Below are 26,553 nucleotides of genomic sequence, written 5' to 3'. Positions count from 1 at the left end.
TGGCTGAGAAAGGTTTTGGGATGTATTTTGGTTGATTTTCGCTTCACCAGATTGAGTGACAAACATGCAAATATTCATAGGAAATTTAAAAAAAGGTCTTTATTGATTTCATGCTCAAGATGTCCATAAAAAAATCATTTATTTAATTCAAACAACTGTAAATTTGACTTATGAAAAAAATATATGCCTCACTATGCCACAGTATTTGTAAGAAAATAAACTAAATAATTTGGTAACTTGACTTTAATAGTATACAATTATTTTCTTAGAAGATTTCAAAAGAGTATAGAGTACATTAACTGGGAAAATGGTGAACAACTAATCATTTACCAGTTTAACCAAGTCATTAAACTTACTTTTTTGAGCTAGCTACCAACTTTGAAGAGAATATAAAAAGTAGGAATATAAACATCACCGACGTAACTCCAAAATACAAAATCAAGATCATACAATAACTAAAAAGGCAATTCTGGTTTCTGATTCAAGTAAGAAGTTCCAGTCTTGGCAAAATTCCTCACAAATAGGAAATATATCTAAACATACATTTGTTACTGGAACATATAATTCTATCATTTCAACATTAAATTTCAATGTTTTATAACAAAGCCTTGGCATTAACTTTCTGTTGGTTCAAAACTTCTGAATCAACAAGCAGACATTTTTATTTCTGCAAGCAGAAAAACTGCAATACCACTGTTTCAGGCCATTCTATCAGTTAACTGTCATTTGCAAGCCAAAAATCTTTACAATGGTGCTTTAATAAGGCATCACCCAATTACAGTTTGCCAATCTTTTACAAAGATTTTCACTTTGACTTTTCCATTTGTTTTATTTCCATACTATTCAGGTAGATCATGTACAAATACTGATTTTTTATTTATCCATCTTACGCTAGAGTGATAACTAAGTAAATTGACTTCCAGATTAATCACAGAGCAACCATTAGTCTTCATTAATAATGTTCCAAGAAACACCCTTTTAAATAGCTACAAACTGTTTCATCACTGGACATACCCATAATATGATGATTGGAAATTTCTGAGGAAGTTACGGTTCCATGAGCTAGAAGTGAAAGAAAAGATGGAGTCTCATGATTTAATTTTTTTGTTCTTAATTTACAATCTGTTTTCTGGAATAAACCTTTATGGGTCAGGTAGCTGACTCTCAGAACATCTTCAGTAGCCATAAATCATGACAGCCACACTAAGGGAAATCAAGATACAGTAATTAGTATTAGCTGTCAGGTTGGCCCGCAGCATTTATTTCTTCTTTAAAATCTTGCATATTGTCCATCCATCAGATACCTCAGCTTATAAATATAAAAATCTAGTGTAATTACATTTCTCTTATTAAAAATGTGTTACTCCAGTTTATAATCAAATCTCCACCCAAAACCATATCCTGATCTTTCATCACTGGCTGCATTAAAATACACTTTCAGAAGTAAAGTTCCTTAGTGAGCATAGAGACCACGCAGGGAATCTGCTTCTTCTCACTGAAGCGTGGATCATCAGACTGTGATTCAAAATTTGTGGCAACCACATAGTTGACCCGTGTGAGGATCTGCATGATCTCAAGTTGTTTTCCATGCTCATTTAGCACAGAGCACAGAGACTGCACAAACCAGGAGCCTCTTCCAGGATTCCTCCAGGAGTAATAACCTTACAGGAAAGACAGATAAGAAAGTACATGGGGTTATTTTTCCTCTTTTTTCTTATTATCTTGTGCTGAAGAATGGAATGGAAGAGAGATATGTACTAATTTGTGTGAACGATTCTGAGCAAAGAGTAACAATGCACACACAGAAAGTTTAATTCTTACCACTTGTGCCACATATCTTACTTCATTAAAGTGGCGAATAATGTGTATTAACTCTCTTAACCTCACACTACTAAAGTACCATGCTATATTTTTGCATTTGGGAAACTGCAAGAAATAAGATTTCATGTTTTTGCTCTCTAAGAATAAGTTTCGTGCTGTAACTGTTCTGCTTCCTGCCTTCATCACATATTCAACATACTCACTAAACTGGGACATGGAAGGGCAGGATTCCCAGAAATAGAACTGCCTTTGCCATTTAGAATGTCTGCGTCTTCTCACCTGCCAAATCTGGGTTTTCTCCTGATTCCGCTACAGCTAGTGTAAAAGGGGTAGATACAACACACTGGCCCAACATACACTGGACCTTAGTGTTTTGTCAATCAAGGTACAGTGTATCATCAATGAGGGTCAGTCTACAATCAAGTCAATATAGGTGATAAGTTTTTAGTCTTCTATCCCCACCGTGAGCCTCTTTTCTTTACCTGGCACTGTGGAATATGCAAACAGAAAATCTGCTTCTACTGGGATTTTGTATCTCAAATTGGCGTCTGTTTCCAGAGTGTCATTTGCAGGTCCAGAGTCAGTTTGTATACCTTCATCAAATTCAGAGCCTCTGCATGCCTGAAAGCAGTGAAGACAAAGAGAACTTGTCCAATAAGAAGAAACAAGGTGTTATAAAAATAAGTATTCATTAACATTTTTTAATGGATACAGTTTTAAGCAGTACTTTGCATGTATTAGATGCAGAAATGCAATTCTGTGTGAAACCTAATTGTTCAGTGATGAAGTTACTAGCTTACCCATTTCAAAATGTACTTCCCATACAATAAAGGGAGGTAATGCTGTTGCAGGCTGTGGATCTCAGTGGATTGTCAAAGTGCCAAGTCAGTATTAGATTATTCTAACCATGATTAATTTTACTAGTATAGAGTCACCCTCAGCACTCCATTATTACATAATGTCTTGTGCAGCATGACTTCCGGACATTTTCTTTACAGTGGACTACACATTGTCTTTGGTTCCTGACATGCACTGCTGTAGCACTAGATTTCACAGAATAACAAAATCACATCCCGAGATCATCTAGTCCAATCCCCATTCTCAAGCAGGAATGGCTACAGCAGATGTCCAGGACTGTGTACAGTTGAGTTTGGAATATCTGCACAGATGGAGACTCTACAATCTGGGCAACATGTTCCACTGTTTGACCACCCATTTCAAGTATTTTTAACATTTTGCCATTTCTCTCTTTTATTCCTAATTTCTTAATCGTGTGCTTTAGCTAAAGGGCACACTGGGACCACAGTGCAGGTTGGTAAGTTTCAGCTCTTGATTAGTAGCTTTGACTGACAGCTTTTGCAAAAAAATAGCAGTCTGATGGGCTTATATAACACAAGTTGGTTGCCTTTATTAAGATAATTTCAAAGGCAACAAAGTACCCATTCCAAACTCATAATTAAAATAAACATCACTTCAGTAGTATGAAGAGTCTAAAACAGTCACAGTTTTCACTTTGAGGGTGAGGATTAATTGATGGAACAGCCTAGGGAGAACCACATCTGCTGCAAGTCCCATACGTACATAACACTATGATAAAAAAAGAGAATTCAGACCCATGGTATGTCAGTTAATACTGTTTGAAATAGCTGTCTTTAAAAGCTTAAGTAACATACAATTAATTATATGCTAATGCAATAATGCAGTATAAATTTTTAGGCTACTGAGAGAGAGAAAAAAAATATTTCTTTTAGCAGAATGCAGTAATTTGTAGAGACAGCCTTTATTCAAAGAGAACTGGACAGTATTATTTCTATTGATAATCACGTACTGTCCTCAGCTGTTTGTACAAGAAGTTTATCTTTCTGCTTTGAAGTTCATATGTTACCAAGCACAAACAGAAACCATGTACAAAATTACAATGACAAAATATTCTTTACACCTGTGAATCTTGTATATCAATTATCTTCACCCATAGTCAATTTCTCTCATCACATTCTTTCACAAAACCTCCAGCAAAATCAGTAAGTTAACCTACAGGGCTCTTCTAGAGCAGACAACCAACACAGCATGTTTTCCCCACTGCAGCAGCAGGGTACTATATTTACCTTAGGGCTATTACCTGAATGAAAAATAATTTGGGTTTGCCTATAAGGCTTTTACACTTGTCTCCTCTGAATAGCGCGGTCAAACTCTTGATAGCCATGGGTCCATCAGTGCCATAGATGAGGCCTTCTTCCCCATGGCTTAGAAGGATACAGGCAAAACAAGCGGCATCACTGTGATTCTCCTCAGCAGCTACAAATGAAATACTTATTAGCCAAAAGGAAGCAACCTTTTAAATAAAAATTATATTTAGCAAACACATTTTTCTGAGACTAAATATACATTAGGCCTCTACTGGAAGGCATAAGAAGGAGTGGATAAAGATGACACAACACACTTTTTAGTAATGTGATGAGTACCTTGAATACATGAATGCATCCTTCACTTGACTCCAAGTTTAGCCCACTGGAGTCAACAGGCTGGACTCTTTATCTAATATGACAATGCTCTTCACCTAACACACAGGACAGGCGCTTCACCTAATATGACACGAAAACTGTGTATTTCTGAATTGACGCTGGAGGAAGAGGTGGGGAATTACGCCTAATCCATTCAGAAACAGAATCCTCCTATACACAAAATTGCATGTAGTGGGGCCTAAGCAATCTGTTCTAATTTGACCTGTTTTGAGCAGGGGGGAGATTCGGTGACTTCCAGAGGTCTTTTCCACTCTAAATTATTCTATGATTCTAAATTTTTACCTTGCTTCAGTAATTTTTCCATATGATCACGGCTTTGGTCATTGTATACGGAAACCTCAAAACCTAAGTTTTTAAAACTCTTAGCTAGATCTCCAGCATCTTTATCAGTGCCATTGCGTGTACCCATTCCTGCCAGAAAACAAAGAATATGGTTGATTGCACATTACATAATTCAAAATAATTCACATGCGCAGAGGTAAATTTTTAGATTTATAATTAAACATAAACAATGTCATGGTGACGTGATTTTAAAACAATCCTCTAAGAGCATTCTCAGCATTGAGAACAAATTGTGAGATCTGTTTTAATGCAAAATAATGCAAGGTTCAACAGTAACACCTATCTTATCTTGAAAAACGTTGGCATGCATCCAGCACCTTGCAACATAGGACCTCTGTGGATGATTCTATCTCCTTTTGGTTATGCAGTGTAACACGGCAAGGAAAAACTGTTGAAAAGAGTCCCTATTATACCCACGTAAAAGAAAGTGATGTAAATTCTTTGGAGTAAACACTTCATTTAATGTGTTTGCCAAGCGTGTAGGAAAAGACCTATAAAGCTGACTATAACACAAGTATCTGTCTGCTCTGAAACCATACATGGTCTGAAAAGTTACATGCAGGAGTGTGAACAGAGCACAGCTACAGCTATTAGCTTTTGTAGCTCATAGCTGTAGCTCAGGGACAGAGAAGTTATAACATGGGCTGCAGATGCCAAAGTTCGAATTTTAATAACACAGCCTTAAACTCTGGGACAAAGGTTTAGTTTGAAGTTGGTAGAGCAAGGTGACATGCTCTTTGAAACATATCCTGCTAAGAAGCTACAAAGAGCCGCTCTAATATAAATATTAAAGAACAGGAATAAATTGTATGAACAACTATTTTTCAAAAAAGATAAATATATTAATTAAAATTCCATGTTCTAAAAATAAAATGCTTATTGATTAATGAACATATAAAAATTCTAAAGTCTGTAATGAGTATCATCAAAATTCTAAAGTCTGTAATGAGTATCATCAAAGGAAGAACATTACCTGTTTTGTCTTCAAAATTTTTGTTGTTTATAATAATACATTTGCCAACTTTCTTGTAGTCCATATTATACTGGAATGTGGGTGTAACAATTCGGTACTGATTACTGAGAGAGGACTTTGGCTGTTCTTCTTCTCCATTCTTCTTTTTTCTACGTGAACCAAATGAAATTATTGTTAGTGGCCAGTCACATACTGTGTGCCTATTTATCTTAATTCAAACGATTCGGGCAGCCCTACCCAATGTTTTTTCTTCTCAAATGTTTGTTTTATTCTTTCGTATTTCAGATCGAGGCATAAAGATCTTGTGATTTCCATGAAGTGATTATTGTATGCGATTGGATTCTCATGATGGTAAAAAGACTCTAGAGTGAACTGCAGCCAACAGTAGTATACGCAGATCCTGACCCACAGATAAAACAAATGGCCTAAACATAAAGTCAGGCTGGCAGTAACCTTTCAAAAAGTATGGTTCTGGACATATTTTACTTTTACTATAAATAATTCATGTAAGGACAGACAGATCTCCCTTAATAACTATTCCAAGCACAAGAAGATACGCAGTTTACCCAATGGCGTGACAGGATTTATTTACTGATTCACCATCATCCCTGAATTCTCTGAAGATTAAGACTGAACAGTAGGTAGTTTCTACTGATAAATGTTACAGATGTGAACAGGTCATGTGTTAATTTGGTCTGCGAAACAGTAGTCTGAACCTATGCAAAAAAATAAGCACATTTTAGTGTAATCATCAACACCTGAACCTCACTTAAAAAAAACCCCACCAAAACAAGATGAGCTATATATGTTCTCTGTTAATATGACTGTGTACTGACCTTTCTGCTATGTGCAGGAGTCTTAGATTGGATTAGAAAGAGATGCAAAGGGATAGCACAGACATTAGTCACCATTTTATTCTAAGTAGTATTAAGAAAAAATCAATTACAACTAGCATTCACACCTGAAGTGTAAGCATGAGGAACTCAGCAGTACTTGCTTTTAGAGGTGGACTTTTTGGGCCAAGCAGGTGGCTTCAGATGTTGGTAAGATCTCCTCAAGCAGAACTGAAGCCAGTGAGAGCCTATAAAGGGTCTGATTCAACCTCAGAACTATAAACAAGCTTTGGAGCAAACCCAGTTAGAAACAATGCTCAGGAAAGGGCAGAAGTTATCAGCACCTCTCTTACTTATTTGGTCCAGCATCCTGCTTCCAACAGTATTTATTGCTGATGTCTGAGAGGAAAATGTAACCTACTTTCACAGCACAAATAACTGTATAATACAGTTTGTTTTTAAAAAAATTAGATTTTCCCCATAATCTCAATTAATTTAAGTACTTTCACTATTCTCACTCTGACATCTTTCTAAAGAATTACTAAGCTATTTGCTTCAGTAATAGCCTGTAGACATGAGACTGCTGCAAATTGATTAAATGTTGTTTAGGTAATCTACTTTCTTACCTTCCTGATTTAACAATTGTTGTCTTTTAGATTCAAATGTCCTCTTTTTTATTATTAAAGGACAAGACTAATTGGAAACTATAACAAACCTTCTCTAGATGATGCATTGTGTTTAAATGCTACTGCAATTCAATTTTAAAACAGCTTCTTCCTACCTTTGAGTGTCCTCATGTTCTGTTATAAAGGGCCAAATTAAATAGCTGCACCTGGCAGGCTTTCCCTGTACTCTTTTTACATGGGACCATCCTAATATCATCTCCTCTCTTAGACTTCTCTTAGAGACTACAAAACAAGATACTGAATTATACCTACTTGAGGATTTTGTCTGATACTCTGGAAGTACAGTTTTTTCTGGCAAATGGCAAGTATTGGTATTCTCCTTGCATACTGCTTCTTGAGGGCTCTGGGAGCAATAATTAAATATGCTTTTCCTCAAGAAAAGATCTTAACCATTTTAAAGAATTATCCACAGCTGTATGATGTTAATATTACATTTGACTTTCAAAGAGATCTTGGATTTTTATTTTAGTCTAAAATTCCCCCTGGTCCTACATCACTAGACAGCTCTCTGGCAAAGATGTAAAAAGAAATTTCAAAACAACAAATAACCACTCAGGTCAATGAAGAGGCTAGTTTCCTCAGTCCACACTGGATTCAAGTTTCTACAGATTTATCTGGCTTCACTGACTTCCTGAAAAAGCTGTATGACTAACAGTGGCTGTTACACACCATAGGATATTTTCAAGGGGATTTTACACAAATTTCTGTTTATGTGAACACGAACAGTTGTGAATACTCGGGACAGAGCCACATGAGCAGTACGGTATCATGTTTGCACTGTCTGCTCTCCTAAAATGCTGGAAGTGATCTCATTCTAGTCTAGAAGTCACGTAGCCACGTTACCGCACAAGAAGCCTCACTGAAAATGGCAGCTGGGGTTAAGTGGCATAGTAACCTAGCCACACAACTTCTCTGAAACCACTTCACTTCTGAGTTCAATAGTTTGCACTCATTCACACAGGAATACTTGGGAGTTTAAGAGATGTAGCTACTGCTGGTATTCCCAAAAGTACACCAGAAGCTCTATGCCGGTCAACACCAAATGTCACAGACAAGCCTCGTCAGCACGGTAGCACACATAACTCCATCATTTCCCCATTCCTTTACAGAGGATAGTATGGTTTTGTTCTAATGATTCCTTCCAAGCTGAACAGGCTAACAAGATACTAAGTAACCACAGCATTCTTTGTGGGGTTACGCCTATGATTTCTTTACTGGCAGACAACAAAAAGTTCCAGAAATCTTTTGGTATCTGTCCAAACTGAACAAATAAGGAAGCAAAGATTCAGGTGTATACATACCCTGGGCCTGCAGTCCAGAGAGAAATTGTTTTTTGAAGATTCTGTTTTCTGTGCCAACATAGTGCCATACGGGAATTGCCTGAGTGGACTAAACTGACAGTATAAGGCCCAACTCTCCACTTTCAACAAGCTCAATCAGACCTTGTAATAGTGACTAATAAAGTAACAAAACATGTAATAATCAGTCCTTAAGGGAAATGCCCTGTCAGTGACAGGCTGGCTTATGAGTGAAAGCATAAAGCTTTCCAGATAAATTTTTATTTTCTAAGCTTTGAACTGGACACATGTTAACATAAATGTTTACTGCCGTTCTTACTAAGCTTTCTAATCACCGTATTTTCTGAAAGGGTTTCCACAGGTTAGTTATGTGCTGTTATAAAATGTTTTAAACTATTTGCCCTCAGTTTTATTTCATTTTGCTTCTCTGACACCCAATGTCTTTAACTTCCCTCCTTTGGGATTCAAACTTGCCCAGACTAAATAGAAACTTGACTTTTATGACTGTTTACTCTATCTTTAGGTTTTAATTACAACTCCTCACTCCGCTAGTGGGCACTGATCTTTCCCTTAAACAGAAATATTCTTCCTATCAATGCTCTCACATATGTCATATTCTCTCCCTTCGGTCAAGAGTTCAGCAAAACTGAAACTCCATTCTGGCATCCTCATACAGCTTGCATGTTTTCACCCTTACTGTGCCTCCAAATCCAGGCCTTAGGCTTGACAACGGTATGGCTGGGTCTGTGATTTCATCAAGTCTAGACTCAATCAGTGTCAACCCTGGGAAAATCATTATTATCAAATTCTCACTTTTCAAATAGAAAATTAAAGTTACCCATACATCATTTCATTATTGAACTTTTGAATAGTAAAGGCCAAATTTCTTATCACCATGAGTGGTAAGAAAATTCTAAAATTCTGTCAAAGACAATGGAGACACATCACTTGCACCAGTAGTGAACTTGATTGTCTAAAGGACTGCTACTTATAACAACAAACTTTCTTTTCTGTTACACTTTGGGTAAATTATGATTTCAGTATGTACGCATATCAAGGTTTAAGGATAAAAATATCACTGTTAACATTTAACTATACCTAAAAATTATTTTCAGTAAGAATTTTACTGAAAGCAGTGTTTCTTAGCAGGTGAGATCTCCTCTCCTTTGGCTTCCTTTCTACTGGCATCTTCCTGCACTTTTTTTGCTATTGTATATTAGTATGACATACCAACATACTAAGAATCCACATGCAGAAGAATGGCTTCCCTAAGCGCTGCAGTCTCTCATCATCTCTCCCATCTGCTGCAGCCAAGCTCTTGGGCTCAGGTCTGCCAGCCCTCCAGAGCAACAAGTGTTGCAGTGAGAACCAGCTGCTTAACTTCAAGTGTAGTGGGATGTGTTTCTATGGGGAGGGTCTTCACTTTCCATCACATTACATAATTAATGTCAGCTGTGTAGTCTGGCATTGCTACCGTTGTGCAAGGTGTAAAGGCCAGTGACTGTAAAAAAACCTCCTGCTCTAATAAAGCTGGTCTGCTGTAACTATATGGACTCCCCTTGGAACAGTATCAGCATAATGCAGGGAAAGTTCTCAAGAGAAGAGTGGATGAAAGGGAAACATTAAGATGAAAGTGGAATCTCTAGGGTAGAAACTGTTACAGCAACCCATTTACTAAACCTCAACATTAACAGTGATTAAAAAGAGACTGATAGTAACTGACAGACAATAGAGCTCTTCTGCTCTTCTGAAAACATGAGCTGCTTGGTCGTGAAAGCAATGTGATACTTAGCATACAAAAGAAACAGCTCTCCTGGAAAAGAACGGTCACTTAAATAGACTTACAGGCAGAGTATTAGATGAATAAAGACAAATTTCCTGATCATCACTTCCCAATCACAGGATAGGAGGAGTTTCCTGTTTGGTTTTTTCCTGTTTGTTTGCTTTTCTAAGAGGAAATTAATGTGTTATTCAAAATGAATTTAAAAAATGATATTACAGAGGGATATCTGGGCTTTGAAAACAGCTATAGTCCCCTTCTCTCCCAGGAAAGTTAGGGACTTTTGTTGCTGTACTGAAAAATGTAAGCAGATTAAAAAAAAATCTACAATTACGATACTATTCAATTTAAGGAAGTTGACATTCAGAGGTGGGTGGAAAAGGCTAAACTGATTACATTCATTTCTATTAGAAGTACACACACACAAAAGAGAGAACTCTGTTCTACTCTTGCTCTATAAAGTCCAACAAATTTGGGCTTTACTTGATAAGGAATATCATTAGTTTTAAGACCTCTGAAGAAACTTACATAGCCTATATTGCTGATTTAATTTTATGCAGTTGTCTGGCTCTATGCTGCTCCTTCTGTCCAAAACCCCCCACTCCTTCCATTATTCGATGCACAGTATAAATGATGTTTGTGGCTACTGGTCATCACAAATGCTAGATTTCCTCTCCTGGGGAAAAACTGTGTAGTGGATTTTTTTTTTTTTTAATATGTAGTTAAAGGATAGACAGGAAACAATGACAATGCAAAGAGGAATGCGTTTGAATTCACAAAGCATCACCAAGCTATGCATAGTAAAGCTGAGTGTGCTGGAGACCAGTTCAGATTTATTCTTCCAAAAGAAGTGAACAGGAAACAGAATTCATAAATTAGACAAATCAAGGTTCAATATTTTGTTCTATGTTTCTACCTTAGTCTCAATAATTAGTGGTCTATTCATATGTCTGATGCTTTCTGATGATCATGCATTAATATGTCTTACTCCTACATAACCTTCTCTCCAAACTGCCAGCTTTAATACTTTTATCCAGCTTTAATACTTTTATCCAGTCTAATTTCACCATATTTAGTACACCTCAATTACTGTACGCTCTTACCTCTTTGAATTTTTTTTCTCTTGAAACCTATTGGCACTAACAAGCAAAAGACACTTGTTAAACTTGACTAGAGCATTTTAGATCTTAAGTTCTTTAAGGCAGACTCTTTGTTCTTTGTCAGATCCGTTTTGGTAAAGTGTCACGCAGATTCAGAGCTGCATGCAAATAGTAGATTATCCTGTTGCCTTTTCCCATTAATATTGCATCAGGTTGGCAGAGCAGCAACATTTCTGGACAAGAAGAATGTGCCACTACTTGAATTGTCATTTATAAAAATGAATATTCCTTTACTGTTAAAAATCAGAAAGCATAAATTATATGGGATAAGGACTAAGCATTAACCACAAGGACTAGACCAAATACTAAAACTGTATTACACTGCAAATGACTACTGACTTTGATAGACTAGCACCAACAAAATAAACAGTCCTTAGAAGGCTACCTTTAAATATGCTCCAGATAAATGTCAAAAGAAAATTTAAAAAATTCCTAATAAAAAATTTCCTAATATTAAAGTCAGAATCTTTTCAAGATAATAGAAAGTCTTCATTTAGAAGAGAGAAGAAAAGTGGTCCTACAAAATAGAGCATAAAAGTTCCCCAAAAAGCATCTAAACATTATTTCACCTGTATTGCTTACTATGTCAAGGAGATGTCTTACACAAAAGGGATGAAAACTGACAGCTGCAATTTAGAATAGCAAACATGAACACCATAATACCAGAAAACCCCCAGAACATTAAAACACAAAAACCAGTCAAATGGTCCTAGAATTCTGTTCCCTCTTATGGCCTTGTTTTGTCTGTTAAAGAAATTTTAAATTACAGTGAAACATGCCAAACTGATAATATTGGTGTCTCAGGTTCATATTTATCAATGACATATAAAGTCTGGCCTTCATATACTTGCATCTTCATATACTACTCTGCTGAAGTGCCTAAACCTTGAAAGTCATTTTTGGGAAGGGCTGGAATAAAGGGAAATGGCAAGTGTGCTTACTCGAACACCACAGTCCCTAATGAACACATCCCGCTTTCCTCCTGGGAGCAGGCCTACTAAAAGCAACAGGTCTAGTCAGGCAGTAAAATACTGCCTGTTTGTAACTGTTTTCAAGATCAGGGCCATAGTAATTATTTAGCCTCCAGTTTCTTTTTGAACTGCCAATTAGTTCATGACTTCTTAAGGACACCTTTGGAATTAGACTGTCAGCTGACTAAACAAAGCCAGTTTAAAAGTCACCAGAGGCAGAGCCTTTTGCTTGAATAAACCTGAAACTAGGAAGCTAATGGAGACAGTACCTCTTGTTTCTTTGGAAACCCTTGTCCCAAGCCCTCCTTATAACTGTAAACACACTAATTTTGAAAGGAAAATATTGCTGTAGTAGTCTTGAACAAAAAGAGTTAGGTAAACAATGGGATTATTTCCTTGAACTTATAATAATAGAGCTGGGAGGGACCTAAGCGATCATTAACAAATTCTTTGCCCAAGACAGGACTGAGTTCATTCATCCAATAAAACAGTATCATATTAAAAACCTACTTTTGTTCTTACTATTATGTATGTAGCAGTAGTTACAGATTTTGCAGAAAATTCACAAAATAAAATGCTTTAATTTTTTTAAAGACATCCTGGTATTTCCCTAAGTTTCTTGTAGCATGCTGTATCACCTCCAATTGTAGAAAACAAGCCATAATATTTATTAAGATTATATGCTAGCTATGCTTTGCTCAGTTAACTTGATGGAAACTATTAAACAAACCAAATGCTCAACTGGGGGATATATTCTGTTATCCTCTAAGAGCCACTTAGTTGTGCTCTGGATGGAGAACTGAGTGTGAATCCTGCTTCTGCTACAGAAAAACTTTGGGAGAGTAACTCCGTATCTCTTGGTCTTAGTTTTTCCATTACAAAATGGAGCCTCAACAAACTTATTTCATAAAACAATTGCAGATCTCATGGCTTCTTTCCAGAGGGATAGTAGTGTACAGTGAACTAGAGAATTAATTTAAAATCCACTATTTTGTACATCTGTACAATGTTTAGGTCCAGAGTGTGTAAGGTAGCTTACTGCCACATGCCTCCTGGAAAAGAACGCTTGAAACAAAAGCATTCTTACTGTCCACTATGGAGGTTTACAGTAGATCTCAGTCCAGAAACAAATTCCTATCTTTGGTTACTGCACATTAGCTTCCCTGAGCAGACAAACCTGCTAGTGCCTGCACATGATTATTTAACGTCAACCGCAAAAAAGACAGGGTTGCAGTCCACAGAATATGGCATTTCCCCAAAGTATATTATAGCCCTAAAGGCCTCTGGGACCTTGGCTTAACAGTCAAGGTATCACAGCTTACCGAATTGCAGCTACTTAGCTGAACTACAGCAATGGCTATTTCTATGTTCCTTTGCAACCACAATCTAGAGTGTATTAGCTTGACTTACAATAAGGCCTCACCTACCACAAAGCTTCACAACTGCAACAGAGATGAACAAAATCAACTAGTGAGCTGCAACATGCTAATTGCAGTAGCTGACTCACCTGAGTGTGAGCACACTTTTCATTTGATCTCTTGCGAAGCAAGCTACAAACCCTTATTCAGTAGTTTCTACAAACCTGCAGCTTCTGTTTATTCTGCAGAACACCTTTTAGATTTATACCCAACCTTTTTTTAAAAGATCCATTTATGGATCCATTGGATCCATTTATGAATTCTTTGCTTACAAAAAGTGCATCTTATCTTCTGATATCACCTATATATTTGTATAGTACACTATATATTTGTATAGTACAAGCAAATTATCTTTCAACTTTAGTTAGAGAAACTAAATACATTTAAAATCCCTCATTAAAAGACATTTTTCAGACCCTGAGCTACTCTTGTAGCTTTCTTGTCCCATTTTAGTTTCAGACCCTTCTCCAGTTAGGAGGGCGAGTCTTCTCTAAGAACTTGGAAAACAGAGAAACCCAGTCCAGGACAACTGGAAACTCACTGTGTAATGAAAGGAGTTGAGCTGTTTGAAAAAGCAAGCCTCAGACTACAACTTCTGGCATACTTTGTATATTATATATATCTTTGGAATTCTGATAGTTACATCTAAATATGTCTTCTTCTCCTTTTAACTATGTGTTAGTGATGGCCTTAGCATAATTCAAATCAAAACCATGGCTGCAATTTTATTTATTACATACAAATGAAGCAGACGAAACGCACTGGGGCTAAGCTAGCTACACTTTGTCCACATTTTGCAACAGTTAAAAAAAGACAAGAGGAAAAAAAAAGAAAAAGGTAGCAGTATCCTAGTCTTTGTGCACTTATTATTTTAAGTATCATTTATAGCCTACATGACAATTTTGTGGTGTAATGCCTGCAGCAGAGAGGACCAAAACAAGGTAAGTTCTAAACCCTCAACCATCAATTTGTAATTCATCTTCAGCTTCCTAATTAGCTGTGTGGTATCTGCTGTGCAGGCCTCATAATACTGTATGCAATGTAATATTCAAATAACATTCAAAAGGTAAAATTTTACAAATAAAGAATATTGCTTGCTGAAAGGCTTTCTGCTCATCTCTAGAAAACCTGCACATACATACCTTCCATGGGTGTTCTGGAAATTGAAATCTTGCATGATCATATCCTAGGTAGCGTAATGTACATAGGCAACTGCCAATTATGTGGAAAAAAAGATGAAGCCTCTCTTATCTATCATAGATCCTAAGAGCAATTAACAGGTATATATATTGCTATATGGACTGCTTGGAAAATGACTCAAAATAAAGCAAACCCCCCCCCCCCCCCAATTATTTCTCAGAGAACACTCTGGCTAGGATTAGCAATTGCAAAATGCCAGTAGAGTTATAATTAGCTTGATATAAGCACTGAAACTGAACTGGTTAACTGGTTTAGGGCATTCATTCATGAGATTTCCAAACAGGTGGCAGAGAAGGAAGGAGATAAATAACATTCTACAGTACCTTGGCTCTTCATCAAATGGTACTCCACACTGCATCTGAAAACAGCTTCAGCTTGTCCTCAAGAGCAAGTCTAATCTTCTTTGCTAATGCTAGGAGCCCACCATGCTCAGGGCTACATTGGAGAGTGAAACAGGTTGCTCTCTGCGTTCAGGCCCAAAGATTCGCATGTGTCAGCAGTGGGTCACGCTGGACTTTTCTATGGGGCTATTCAAACCCTCATAGCTATCACCCTGCAAGCTGAGGTCATGCAGGCCTGATCTACCTTTGCTGACAAGTGGAAAACACACTCCCATCGCTCTGATTCTATCATTGTTCCTGTGTAAGAGTGTAGGAAAATACAGCATATCTTGAGATGGAGGTGGGACAGCAGACTTCACTTTGTAATACATCTTTCTTCCTTCTCTCAAATCCTGATCCATCATTAGTACAATATTTACACAATGAATATTTCTAAGAAAATAATGCAAATTAACACACACAGTTTACAAAACCTCTTTGTATTCTAATTCATAGAACTATTTCCTATATATTCACCCTTAAATAGTTTTGGTTTCTTATAAATTTGGCTTAATTTGTTTTTGATTCCTTTTAAAGCTTAAAAATGACACTACATAATAGCTTTCCTCCAAATTTTGTATGATGATAGCCCAGAGTTTGTTGTAATGAAGGAAATAAATTACTACACTAAAAAGTAATTAGGATACTTGACTCAGTGTTGTGATTGCTACAGATACAGTTCATGGATAACCCAGTGTTTGCTGTGCTTCACAAGATAAAGTCTCTAAGGAGACTGGAAACAAATATTGACTGTGAATTAATGAGTTGTTACACTTTAGACTAGATACTATTTCAAGATACTTGGGCATTTCCTATACAGTACATCTAGTAAGCATCCAAGGGAAAGTACAAGCACTGACCACAATTTTCACTAATTGTTCAATACTCCCTCAGTGTTCTCCAGAAGTTGAGTTCCAGATCTAACAAAAACTGCAATAACAAAAAATAAAAACCACCTCTGGCTTAAAAGAGAGGAATGAAAATGAAACATCCCTGTTGATCTATGTTAAAATCTCTTTATTGTCTTTCTAGGGATTAACTTTAACAGACTATAGATGCCAGAACCTATTGCTTCTGAAATTTTATGTTCAGCACTTTGGGGGAAAATACTGATATTTAGCTTGTGCAAAGCAGAACCCACAAAATCCAGACAAAATTAAAGCTATATTGTGCTAGACTTTGGAGTTAGGATAGTCAAAGGAAAGACCATCACCCTTTTACAGGATAGACTAAGGTGCACAGAGATTTGCTTAGACACATAAAGGAAGCATGAGGCTGAACCAACAGTTCAGTTCAGACCTCTGAGTTGCAGCCCAGAGCATAACTTCAGATAACAATTCACCACCTGTTATTTGTTTTAGAGTAACTTGCTATTTTTATTCTGTCTAAGGATAAAAGAGATACTTTTCTTAGCAATATTTATTTTTGAAAGGTCTGTAATACTCTGTCACTGAAAAACCTGTAACAGAACTGCATTTTTAATTTTAAAACTCTAAAAGTTATGATAAAAAAGATGAGGTATCATTCAAGGCATCATCTGGATTTGAACACATTAATTTCAAGGCAGGAACAGCTGACATTCATGCAGTGGAGGCCAATATAGTTTCTTCATAAGCATACGGTGCTAGCAGTAGTACTTTTTCTACAAAGCAAGCAATTAATTTCTAAGATCAGGCCCAAAAAATACAAAATGGGCAACTCTGGAAAACATATGCATCTGCATTGCTGTGAAATTGTTCTTCATAAAGTTCTTACCTGCAAAGCAGCTTCTTACAAACCAAATAAAAATAAGCTGTTGGTAATCAAAAGTGGATGGAAAACAACTCCCCAAAAGACAGAAGAACAACAGAAGAGCAAAGCTGAAATAAAGAAAACTTTCCATACCTGTTACAGTGCCAAAGTTGAGGTTCAGCTGAGGCTGAATCGCAAAAATGAATATTTATTCTCTGAATGACAAGGCTATTTCTTTTGAGAAATATGGCTATACTGAGACAAGGGTCATGAAGTTAAAATAGACAGCTTTGGTAACATCTGTGTTTCCCCACTTTGATGCCCTGTAACCCAAATAAACACTGTACAAATGAAAAGAGAACCTATATATCCATGAATCTTTTTGATCTAAATACTAGTTTACCTGGTAGATATCATAACTATGTAACTGTCATAACTATTGAACTATAGAAGGCAAGATACACACTGATGTTTCATTAAAATTAAAAGTCTCAAACTTTATAGTGGCTTGATTTGGCGGAAATAAATACCTTACAGATATTTTGGGTTTGCAGTGTTAAACAGTTGAAGTACTCTTGGTGACTACACGTCAGTGTACTCTACAAACCTCTCAAATTCCTCAGTGGGATTTCCTTACAATATATTTCATGTTTCTGCATTAAGGGCACTACAGAATCACACAGTTTCAATTGTAGCTAGGTATTTGTAAGAATTCCTAAATATGTATTTAAATTATGTTTTTCATTTCCAGATGAGAAGGAGAATATTGACTGTAAAACAAGACAGTAGGGCTGGAGTAGATAAAAGTAAACAGAGGACAAATGGTTCTATAGAATTAAATTAGAATAAAACTGGTACCTAGATACTACTAACAACCACCCTCTTCTGCATTATGCTTCTTCACTGAAGCCCACAAACAGCCACGATTACTGACAGCACAAGTGAGAGTCTACCAAGCCTCGGGAATTTTCAGATGCAGCTTTTTCAAAAAAAACCAACTTTCATTAGGAGTAAGAGAAATCTTAGCTCTACTTAATACAGTGGAACCACAGTTTTGTTCTGTTTCATGTTACATTATGTTTCCTGCATGCTAAAATAGGTTTGCTGCTATCAATCTCCCTAACAGAGTTCCCCAATAAAAGACAAAAGATAACAAATGAAGATATTAAATCATCCTGTGGAGAAGTGAGACTACTTTTAAAGCCTCAAAAGTGTAACAGAAGCACGTACAACATAGAAAAGAAAAATTTCTATGGGAAAAAATCTCTTTGTTTCTAACTAGCACATAAAGAATTAAAAAACACATTTGAAATCCTTAGCTCAATCTTTGTTTAACCATGTTTTAAAATTGTGTTGCATGCAGGCTTGCCAGAGTGTATCCTGCTATTCCTGCTTTCTGAAACATAACTTTTTGCTCAGCTGCAATGCTCCCTAATTTTTGTGGTTTTGCAATAAACAAAATTGATATCCTCCTGCCATCTAGTGGCTAAGAGACCCCCTAAACCAAACACCACTGTCAGATGTTAATTCAAAACTTATTTCTTTCAACTCTTTTCCCCACCAACACTAAGTACTATCACTTTTTCAAAGAAAAGGAAATACGTAGAAGATAATTCCCCTAAGCTGTGGTGCAGCCAGAAGAACCTGCCCACTCCATGGCTTGTTCTGAGCCTCATGGTGTCCATGGTAAAGCAGGCTCACAGACTTCTCAGAGAGAAATATGCTGTAGTGAATAAGATTTTCACTTATTTCTACTTACTGCTCTTGCTAGATAAATCTCCAGTCACAGCCAGAGAATGGTGAATTGGAGGTGTGAAGCTACTGGAAATAGCTGGTCCTTCTGCACGGCTTTGACTTCAGTTTCTCACTGCTCTGTTCTCTTAAATTAAAATTAATGTGCTTATTTAACAATACAAGGTACAGCTCAACAGCTTTCCTGTTGAGCTTATGTATTTTAAGCAATAATAAATGAAATACAATGTAGAATTTCATTGAAAATAGTGCACAGCTGGTAAAAACTGGGTTGCTAAAACAAAACAAGGGACAACAAAATGGTAGTCAGTCTAAAGCTTTCTAGACATCTTATTTTACAGGTATTAATTTCATGTTGCCAAAATGAAGCCTTGGCAATCAAGACACAGAGCCATGCTGGTTCCAACTAAAAGTACATCTAACCTAGTATCTGGTACTGACTAAGTAATGAGTTTTAAGAAAACAAACAAAAGAAATTGGATACAGAATATAGAATCACAGAATCATTAAGGTTGGAAAAGACCTTTAAGATCATCAAGTCCAACCATCAACCCAACACCACCATGCCCACTAAACCATGTCCCACAATGCCACGTCCACACGTTCTTTGAACACCTCCAGTGAGGGTGACTCTACCACTTCCCTGGGCAGCCTGTTCCAATGCTTCACCACTCTCTCAGGAAATAAATTTTTCCTAATATCCAGCCTAAACCTCCCCTGGCGCAACTTGAGGCCATTTCCTCTTGTCCTGTCACTAGTTGCTTGGGAGAAGAGACCAACACCCACCTCACCACAACCCCCTTTCAGGTAATTGTAGAGAGCGATAAGGTCTCCCCCCAGCCTCCTCTTCTCCAGGCTGAACAACCCCAGCTTCCTCAGCCGCTCCTCATAAGACTTGTGCTCCAGACCCCTCACCAGCTTCATTGCCCTTCTCTGGACATGCTCCAGCACCTCAATGTCCTTCTTGTAGTGAGGGGCCCAAAACTGAACACAGGATTCGAGGTGCGGCCTCACCAGTGCCGAATACAGGGGCACAATCCTCTCCCTATTCCTGCTGGCCACACTATTTCTGATACAGGCCAGGATGCTGTTGGCCTTCTTGGCCACCTGGGCACACTGCTGGCTCATCTTCAGCCGGCTGTCAACCAACACCCCCAGGTCGTTTTCCACCAGGCAGCATTCCAGACACTCTTCCCTCAGCCTGTAGCGTTGCATGGGGTTGTTGTGACCCAAGTGCAGGACTCGGCACTTGGCCTTGTTGAACCTCATACAATTGGCCTCAGCCCATCGATCCAGCCTGTCCAGATCCCTCTGCGGAGCCTTCCAACCCTCCAGCAGATCAACACTCCCGCCCAGCTTGGTGTCGTCTGCAAACTTGCTGAGGGTGCACTCTATCCCCTCATCCAGATCATTGATAAAGATATTAAACAAGACCAGCCCCAGTACCGAGCCCTGGGGAACACCACTTGTGACCGGCTGCCAACTGGATTTAACTCAATTCACCACAACTCTCTGGGCTTGGCTGTCCAGCCAGTTTTTTATCCAGCAAAGAGTGCACCTGTCTAAGCCACGAGCCGCCAGCTTCTCCAGGAGAATACTGTGGGAGACAGTGTCAAAGGCTTTACTAAAGTCCAGGTAGACAACATCCACAGCCTTTCCCTCATCCACTAGATGGGTCACCTGGTCATAGAAGGAGATCAGGTTGGTCAAGCAGGACCTGCCTCTCATGAACCCGTGCTGGCTGGGCCTGATCCCTTGGGTGTCCTGCACGTGCCCTGTGAGCGCTCTCAAGATGAACCTCTCCATAATCTTCCCTGACACCAAGGTCAGGCTGACAGGCCTGTACTTCCCTGGATCCTCCTTCCGGCCCTTCTTGTAGATGACGTCACATTGGTAATCCTCCAGTCGTCCGGGACCTCCCCCGTTAACTAGGACTGTTGATAAATGATGGAGGGTGGCTTGGCAAGCTCCTCCACCAGCTCCCTCAGTACTCTTGGGTGGATGCCATCAGGTCCCATAGACCTGTGAGTGTCCAGGTGGCACAGCAGGTCATTAACTGCTTCCTCCTGGATCACGGGGAGTTTATTTTGCTCTCCATCCTTGTCTTCCAGCTCAGGGAGCTGAATACCCTGAGGATACCTGGTCTGGCTATTAAAGACTGAGGCAAGGAAGGCATTAAGTACCTCAGTCTTTTCCTCATCCTTCATGACAATGTTCCCCCTTGTATCTAGTAAAGGATGGAGATTCTTCTTGGCTCTCTTTTTGTTGTTAATGTATTTGAAAAAACATTTTTTGTTATCCCTTATGACCGTGGCCAGATTGAGCTCTAGTTGGGCTTTTGCCTTTCTAATTCCCTCTCTGCATGACCTAACAAGATCCTTGTACTCTTCTTCAGTTGCCTGCCCCTTCTTCCAAAGGTGATAAACTCTCCTTTTTTTCCTGAGTCCCAGCAAAAGCTCCCCGTTCAGTCAGACCGGTCGTCTTCCCCGCCAGCTCTTCTTACGACACATGGGGACGGCCTGCTCCTGTGCCTTTAAGATTTCCTTCCTGAAGAACATCCAGCCTTCCTGGACCCCTTTGCCCTTCAGGACCGTCTCCCAAGCGACCCTCTCGACCTGTGTCCTGAACAGGCCGAAGTCTGCCCTCCGGAAGTCCATGGTAGTGGTTTTGCTGACCCTCCTCCTTACTTCATCAAGAATTGAGAACTTTATCATTTCATGGTCACTAAGCCCAAGACGGCCTCTGACCATCACTTTCTCCCACCAGTCCTTCTCTGTTTGTAAACAGCAGGTCAAGCAGGGCACCTCCCCTGGTCGGCTCACTTACCAGCTGTGTCAGGAAGTTATCTTCCACACGCTTCAGGAACCTCCTGGACTGTTTCCTCTCGGCTGTGTTATATTTCCAGCAGATGTACGGGAAGTTGAAGTCCCCCACAAGAACACGGGCTTGTGATTGTAAGACTTCTGCCAGTTGCTTGTAGAATGCTTCATCTGCCTCTTCGTCCTGGTCGGGTGGTTTATAACAGACACCCAGCAGGATATCTGCCTTGTTTGCCTTCCCCCTCATCCTTACCCATAAGCACTTGACCTTGTCATCACAATCGTTGAGCTCTATACAATCAAAACACTCCCTAACATACAGAGCCACCCCACCACCTCTCTTTCCTTGCCTATCCCTCCTGAAGAGCTTATATCCATCCATTGCAGCACTCCAGTCATTCGAGTCATCCCACCATGTTTCTGTGATGGTGACTAAGTCATAGCTGTCCTGCTGCACAATGGCTTCCAGCTCCTCCTGTTTGCTGCCCATGCCCATATTCTCACAGAAACCTGACTTAGGAACACCTTGCATCGAGGATTTTAAGATCAATATTCCCACTGGATTTTTTCTTCCACAAATACATCTAATCGCTTCTGAACTTATCTAAAATCTTGAAATCTACATATCCTGTGACTTTAAGTTCTACAATTGCATTCTGCATTATGTGACAATTACATCTTACTGGTTGTTTTAAACCTACTGCATGAACTTTTCATTGGATGTCCCCTAGATTTCCTGTGAGGCACAAGGAATGATCATTCTCTATTCACTTTCTCCTCCATTACAGTCACGATTTTAGATCATATCCCATCTTCCTTTATCCTTTCACATTCCTCTCCTATCTTCCTTCAGGCCAAAGAGTTTTAGCTTCTATAAGACAAAGACTTTGTCACTGTGCTGGGATTTTTAAGATCTTCCCCATCAACCAGCTCATTCCTCTTTAGGCAATCATCACCTTCTTCAAGAAACTTTGACAGATTTCTCAGACTTATTTTTTTCTCTACAAAATTTAAGGTGAACCTTCTCAATTACCTCATATTTAATCTGAGAGATTTTTTACTTCTAAACAAAAAGTTTCAAATTCTATCTTCAAGGAGTTCCCAAAAGATGAATGCCTCAAACAGATGCACAGCCAAATTATTTGAAAAAATTCTTATAGGAAAAAAAGTAACAGAAATGCTGATTATTGTCTTTCCTTCAGGAATTATTAACTTTGAGTTGCATAATTTAATAATAGTATTAGCATATCACCTCTTATAAAGAAGACAGATTCAGATATTAAAACACACATTTTATAAAGTTTAAAAGAAACCTTTGAAAAATGTTTGGCAAGATTTAGAAACAAGTGTTACATTTTCTATTTTGCATGGCGTGATTCTGTTAAAATTAATAATACACATACATACCATAAAACATATCTGAGGAATGATGAAATGAGACAGAGAAAGTAAAGTGATTTTCTTAACAGCACATCAAGTCTTCTAAGACTAAAGCATCTTCACCTCTCTCACAGATTTGTTACCCCCATTAGACTCATATAATAAGCAGCAAAAATAAAGTTATATTCTCTATGTACTTTCTCTGAATTGTACTGTTCACTTGCATGTGAATGTCCAATAGTAAAAAAAAATCAAAACCTCTCTGTAAATACAAGTCTTTGTAATAAACACCTCTAATAAAATCTGTCTAAATCCATGAAGTTCATGATGTGAAGTAGCCATTTGCTGATATTCAATAGTATTTGTAAATTTTGCATGTTCATTTTTCATCTTTTGCATTGTCAATCACATTTATCTAGTATTTTCAGGAGTACAGACAAGCAATACATAGTTCTTGCTTCCTATACGTTTCACGAAAGTAAGCTTATGCTTCAGTGAGACTACTATGTTTTAAAATGAAAGGCTTTTAATTTATACTGTAATGGGTTACATCTCTAGACTCAGTGAGGCTTCTTTGTGCTACAACCTAGATGGCATATCCAGGCTTTAAACTAACTTAAATAGTCAGCAGGGGATTCCAATGATGCAGAAGATTAGCTGAGCTGAATGCAGTAAAATAGATAATTAATGGCATGTTTAATTCCCAGCTCCACCGAAGGGCAATGTTTAAGATGAGGGACTGTAATTGATGCTAAATGAACTTAGTGGTCTCTTGACTACCGAATAAAGCTTATGGGAGATACTATAGGTCTCTCTATAGGGAGATACTATAGAGGGATGCTTTAAGGTACAGACCAGATACATTAAACTTACACAACATAAACCATCTCCCTATCCAGACCATCTATGACATTGCGGACATGGCAAACGGAACACCAAAATCCTATTAGAAGGGTAGTATGACAACTACTAAAACAGTAACAGGAATAAAAGCAGTAACTTACTTCCCAAAAAGTGAGAATCTGCTACTTCTGTCTGGCTTTGCATCAACTACATCACCACGATCTTCATCACCTCCCTCTTCAGTAGAGTGATCAACATGCTGATCTCCCCACATCTACAAATAAAAGTACAAGAATGTAAGTGTCCCTCAATGAACACTGTAATTTTAGAAATACTTCTATAAACCAGTTAAACCATATATGTGTGAGGTTGTTAGTCAGTTATACTGTATAATACTTCATCAAGTAAGAGTGGCTATAGATTTCTGGCCCTGAATTAACATGACATTGCACATGCTCAGGCATCTGTATTACCTTGTAGCAGTTACCAAAAGTGACTTGTCTAATACCACTCTCAAAAATGCAGATAAGAACAAAAGTAAAAATAATTTTATGGTGAAAGATCTTACAACTAATTCCCAGGAAATTTTTCACGGTCTGGAAAGAAGTATGTTGGGAAGAAAGCGAGGACAACTAACATCAAAATATTTGTAACTGCAATCCTATCCAGTACAAAGACACCCAGAGAGCTCCTCTGTTTTCATGTGCATATACACAGTCAAATGTGCATAAGAGAAAAAATCCTGTATTATCTTCCATGGATGGGATCTTAGATTTTCATTTCTCCATTTTGTCTGTCAACACTTAATATGAATTTGATATTCTTCTCATAATCAATATGATTGATTAATACACGTGTACAGTTGTGAAGTGCTTCTTGGAAATTAAAAAGTATTTTCATTACTTAAAGCAGCTTCTTACACAAATTGCTCTATTTCAGCCAGGTTTTTTTTTTTGTTACTCCAGTGTAAGCTTGGAACATCTTCACTCATCTCAAAAGTGACACAGGGCACCACTAGACAAGGCTGAGCTGATCTAATGACTTTTTCCTGATGAAAAAATGGTGTCTCTCTCTTCTTCCATGCACTCAGTTGCCCACTCAGGAAATTTATTTAGACCATTAAGCCAGCAGAAAACTACAAGAAGAAGGGAGTCATTTTTCTGATAGCGCAATGATCTGCACCAGCTTAGCATGGGGTGAGAAGAGCAGCAGAGATGGCCTTGTGGGACCCCCACTTTCACTTGTGGTGGGATGCGCTGCGCCACCTTGTTCAACTCCGGCTCCAGGTTTTCACGAGGAAAAGTAGCAGCGATTCCTGCCCCTTCCCCATATTTAGGTAGATTAAACTTGCTTTTATAATGCATTTACTCAGAAGAGTACATGTTTACATGTAGTTTGAAAACCACCCTGCTGACCTTGCAGCAGCTCAGAGGCCTCTAGCCGGGCCCTGCGGCTACATGGCCACCAGCCCTGCCCCAGCCGGGGTCCGGGACACTGACTGAGCTTTTCAGGTCCCTGACAGTAACAGCAGTTCCAGAAAGCTGGGGTCTAGGTTCGGCTTGGACAGACAAACACATTTGTTAGTCATCTTTTAAAAAATAAGAATTGAAGAGCAGGCAGGCTGGAGGTGGGCAGTGAGGCAGCCGAGGAGGAGCATGGGGGGCCGCCCCGGGGAAGCAGCCCCACACCAAGGAAGGCGCAGCCGTGAGTGGAGGAAAGCAGCAACACCAACGCTACCAACTACACACATTGCAACCCCCCCGCAAGTACTTCTGCCCTCTCTCAGGAACTGGTTGTGCCGCCAGTGCAGCCACCTGAACGGCCCAAGTGTCTAGTGCTGAGGGACAGCCGCTTCCTTCCACCCCTCTGCCCCTGGGCGTCAGGTAAGAGTAGCGAGCAGCGGCCCGGGCCCGGGGCTGCCAGCCAGAGGGGACAGGCTGGGGACAGAGGGGACAGGCGAGGGGGAGGAGCGGGAAGGCAGCGCCGGCTGAGCTGAGGGGAAGGCGCGGGAAGGCGGCGGCCGGCTGAGCTGAGGGAAGGCGGGAGGCGGGAAGGCGGCGGTCGGGGGCGCAGGGGAGCGGAGCGGGCTCCCTGAGACGAGCAGGGAGGGCGGCCGGCGGGACGCGGAGGGGCAGGGGGCTGGGAAGGGGCCGGGGCTTGCCTTGGCGCTGGGCTCCGGCGAGGCAGAAACGAAAGCGAAAGCGGCAGCGGCGGGGTGGATCCGCACCGGCCGGCAGCGGGGCGGGGCGGGCTCCGCTGGCCCGGGCCTGACCCGGCGGGGCCGCGCCTTCCGCCCGCTACGGGAGGAGTGCGTGCCCCTCCGCCGGGGCGGTGGGGCGTCGGCCTCTGCCTTCGCCCAGCGCGGCGGCGGTGGGGCGGGTGCGGGGTTGTCTGGGGCTGGGGGCAGCTAGGGGCCCTCCCGCCCCGCTCCCCAGCCGGCTCCCCTGGCAGAGCTGCTCGGGCGCTGCCCCCGGGCCTTCTTCGCTTCTCTGGTAATGACGGCTCCATCACAGCAGAAAGGAAATACCCGCTTTTTTATAGCTGTGCTCTGTCACACCCCTGTGAAATAAGAGCATTAAGTTTCCTGGTGACACGAGATTGTCTAGATCTAAGGAAATTTTTTCCTTCATATAAACTTCAGGGG

The 26,553-nt window shown here is 39.5% G+C and overlaps 1 protein-coding gene across 1 annotated transcript; it reads right to left on the bottom strand.

The window, feature by feature from the left end:
• Positions 1 to 135: 135 nt before the first annotated feature.
• On the bottom strand, positions 136 to 25,333 carry CASP7 (caspase 7). The gene is made up of 7 exons (XM_059821134.1): positions 25,325 to 25,333; positions 24,071 to 24,183; positions 5,659 to 5,807; positions 4,626 to 4,754; positions 3,941 to 4,116; positions 2,304 to 2,442; positions 136 to 1,661 (listed from the first exon to the last, which is right to left on the bottom strand). The coding sequence occupies exons 2-7, from the start codon at positions 24,181 to 24,183 to the stop codon at positions 1,438 to 1,440; spliced, it is 930 nt and encodes a 309-aa protein (XP_059677117.1). The 5' UTR covers positions 25,325 to 25,333; the 3' UTR covers positions 136 to 1,437.
• Positions 25,334 to 26,553: the final 1,220 nt, after the last annotated feature.

Source organism: Gavia stellata, chromosome 9 (genome assembly GCF_030936135.1).
Source record: "Gavia stellata isolate bGavSte3 chromosome 9, bGavSte3.hap2, whole genome shotgun sequence".
NCBI lineage: Eukaryota > Metazoa > Chordata > Aves > Gaviiformes > Gaviidae > Gavia > Gavia stellata.
The sequence above is the reverse complement of the archived record's forward strand: the minus strand, read 5'-3'. Positions and strand labels throughout refer to the sequence as shown.

Coding starts and splice junctions, on each gene's coding strand:
- CASP7 (XM_059821134.1), bottom strand. CDS start 24,183: ATGTGGGGAGATCAGCATGTTGATCACTCTACTGAAGAGGGAGGTGAT. Junction 5,808..24,070: donor AGATTCTCACTTTTTGGGAA/GTAAGTTACTGC, acceptor TGGTTCACGTAG/AAAAAAGAAGAATGGAGAAG. Junction 4,117..4,625: donor GGAAAAATTACTGAAGCAAG/GTAAAAATTTAG, acceptor TTTCATTTGTAG/CTGCTGAGGAGAATCACAGT.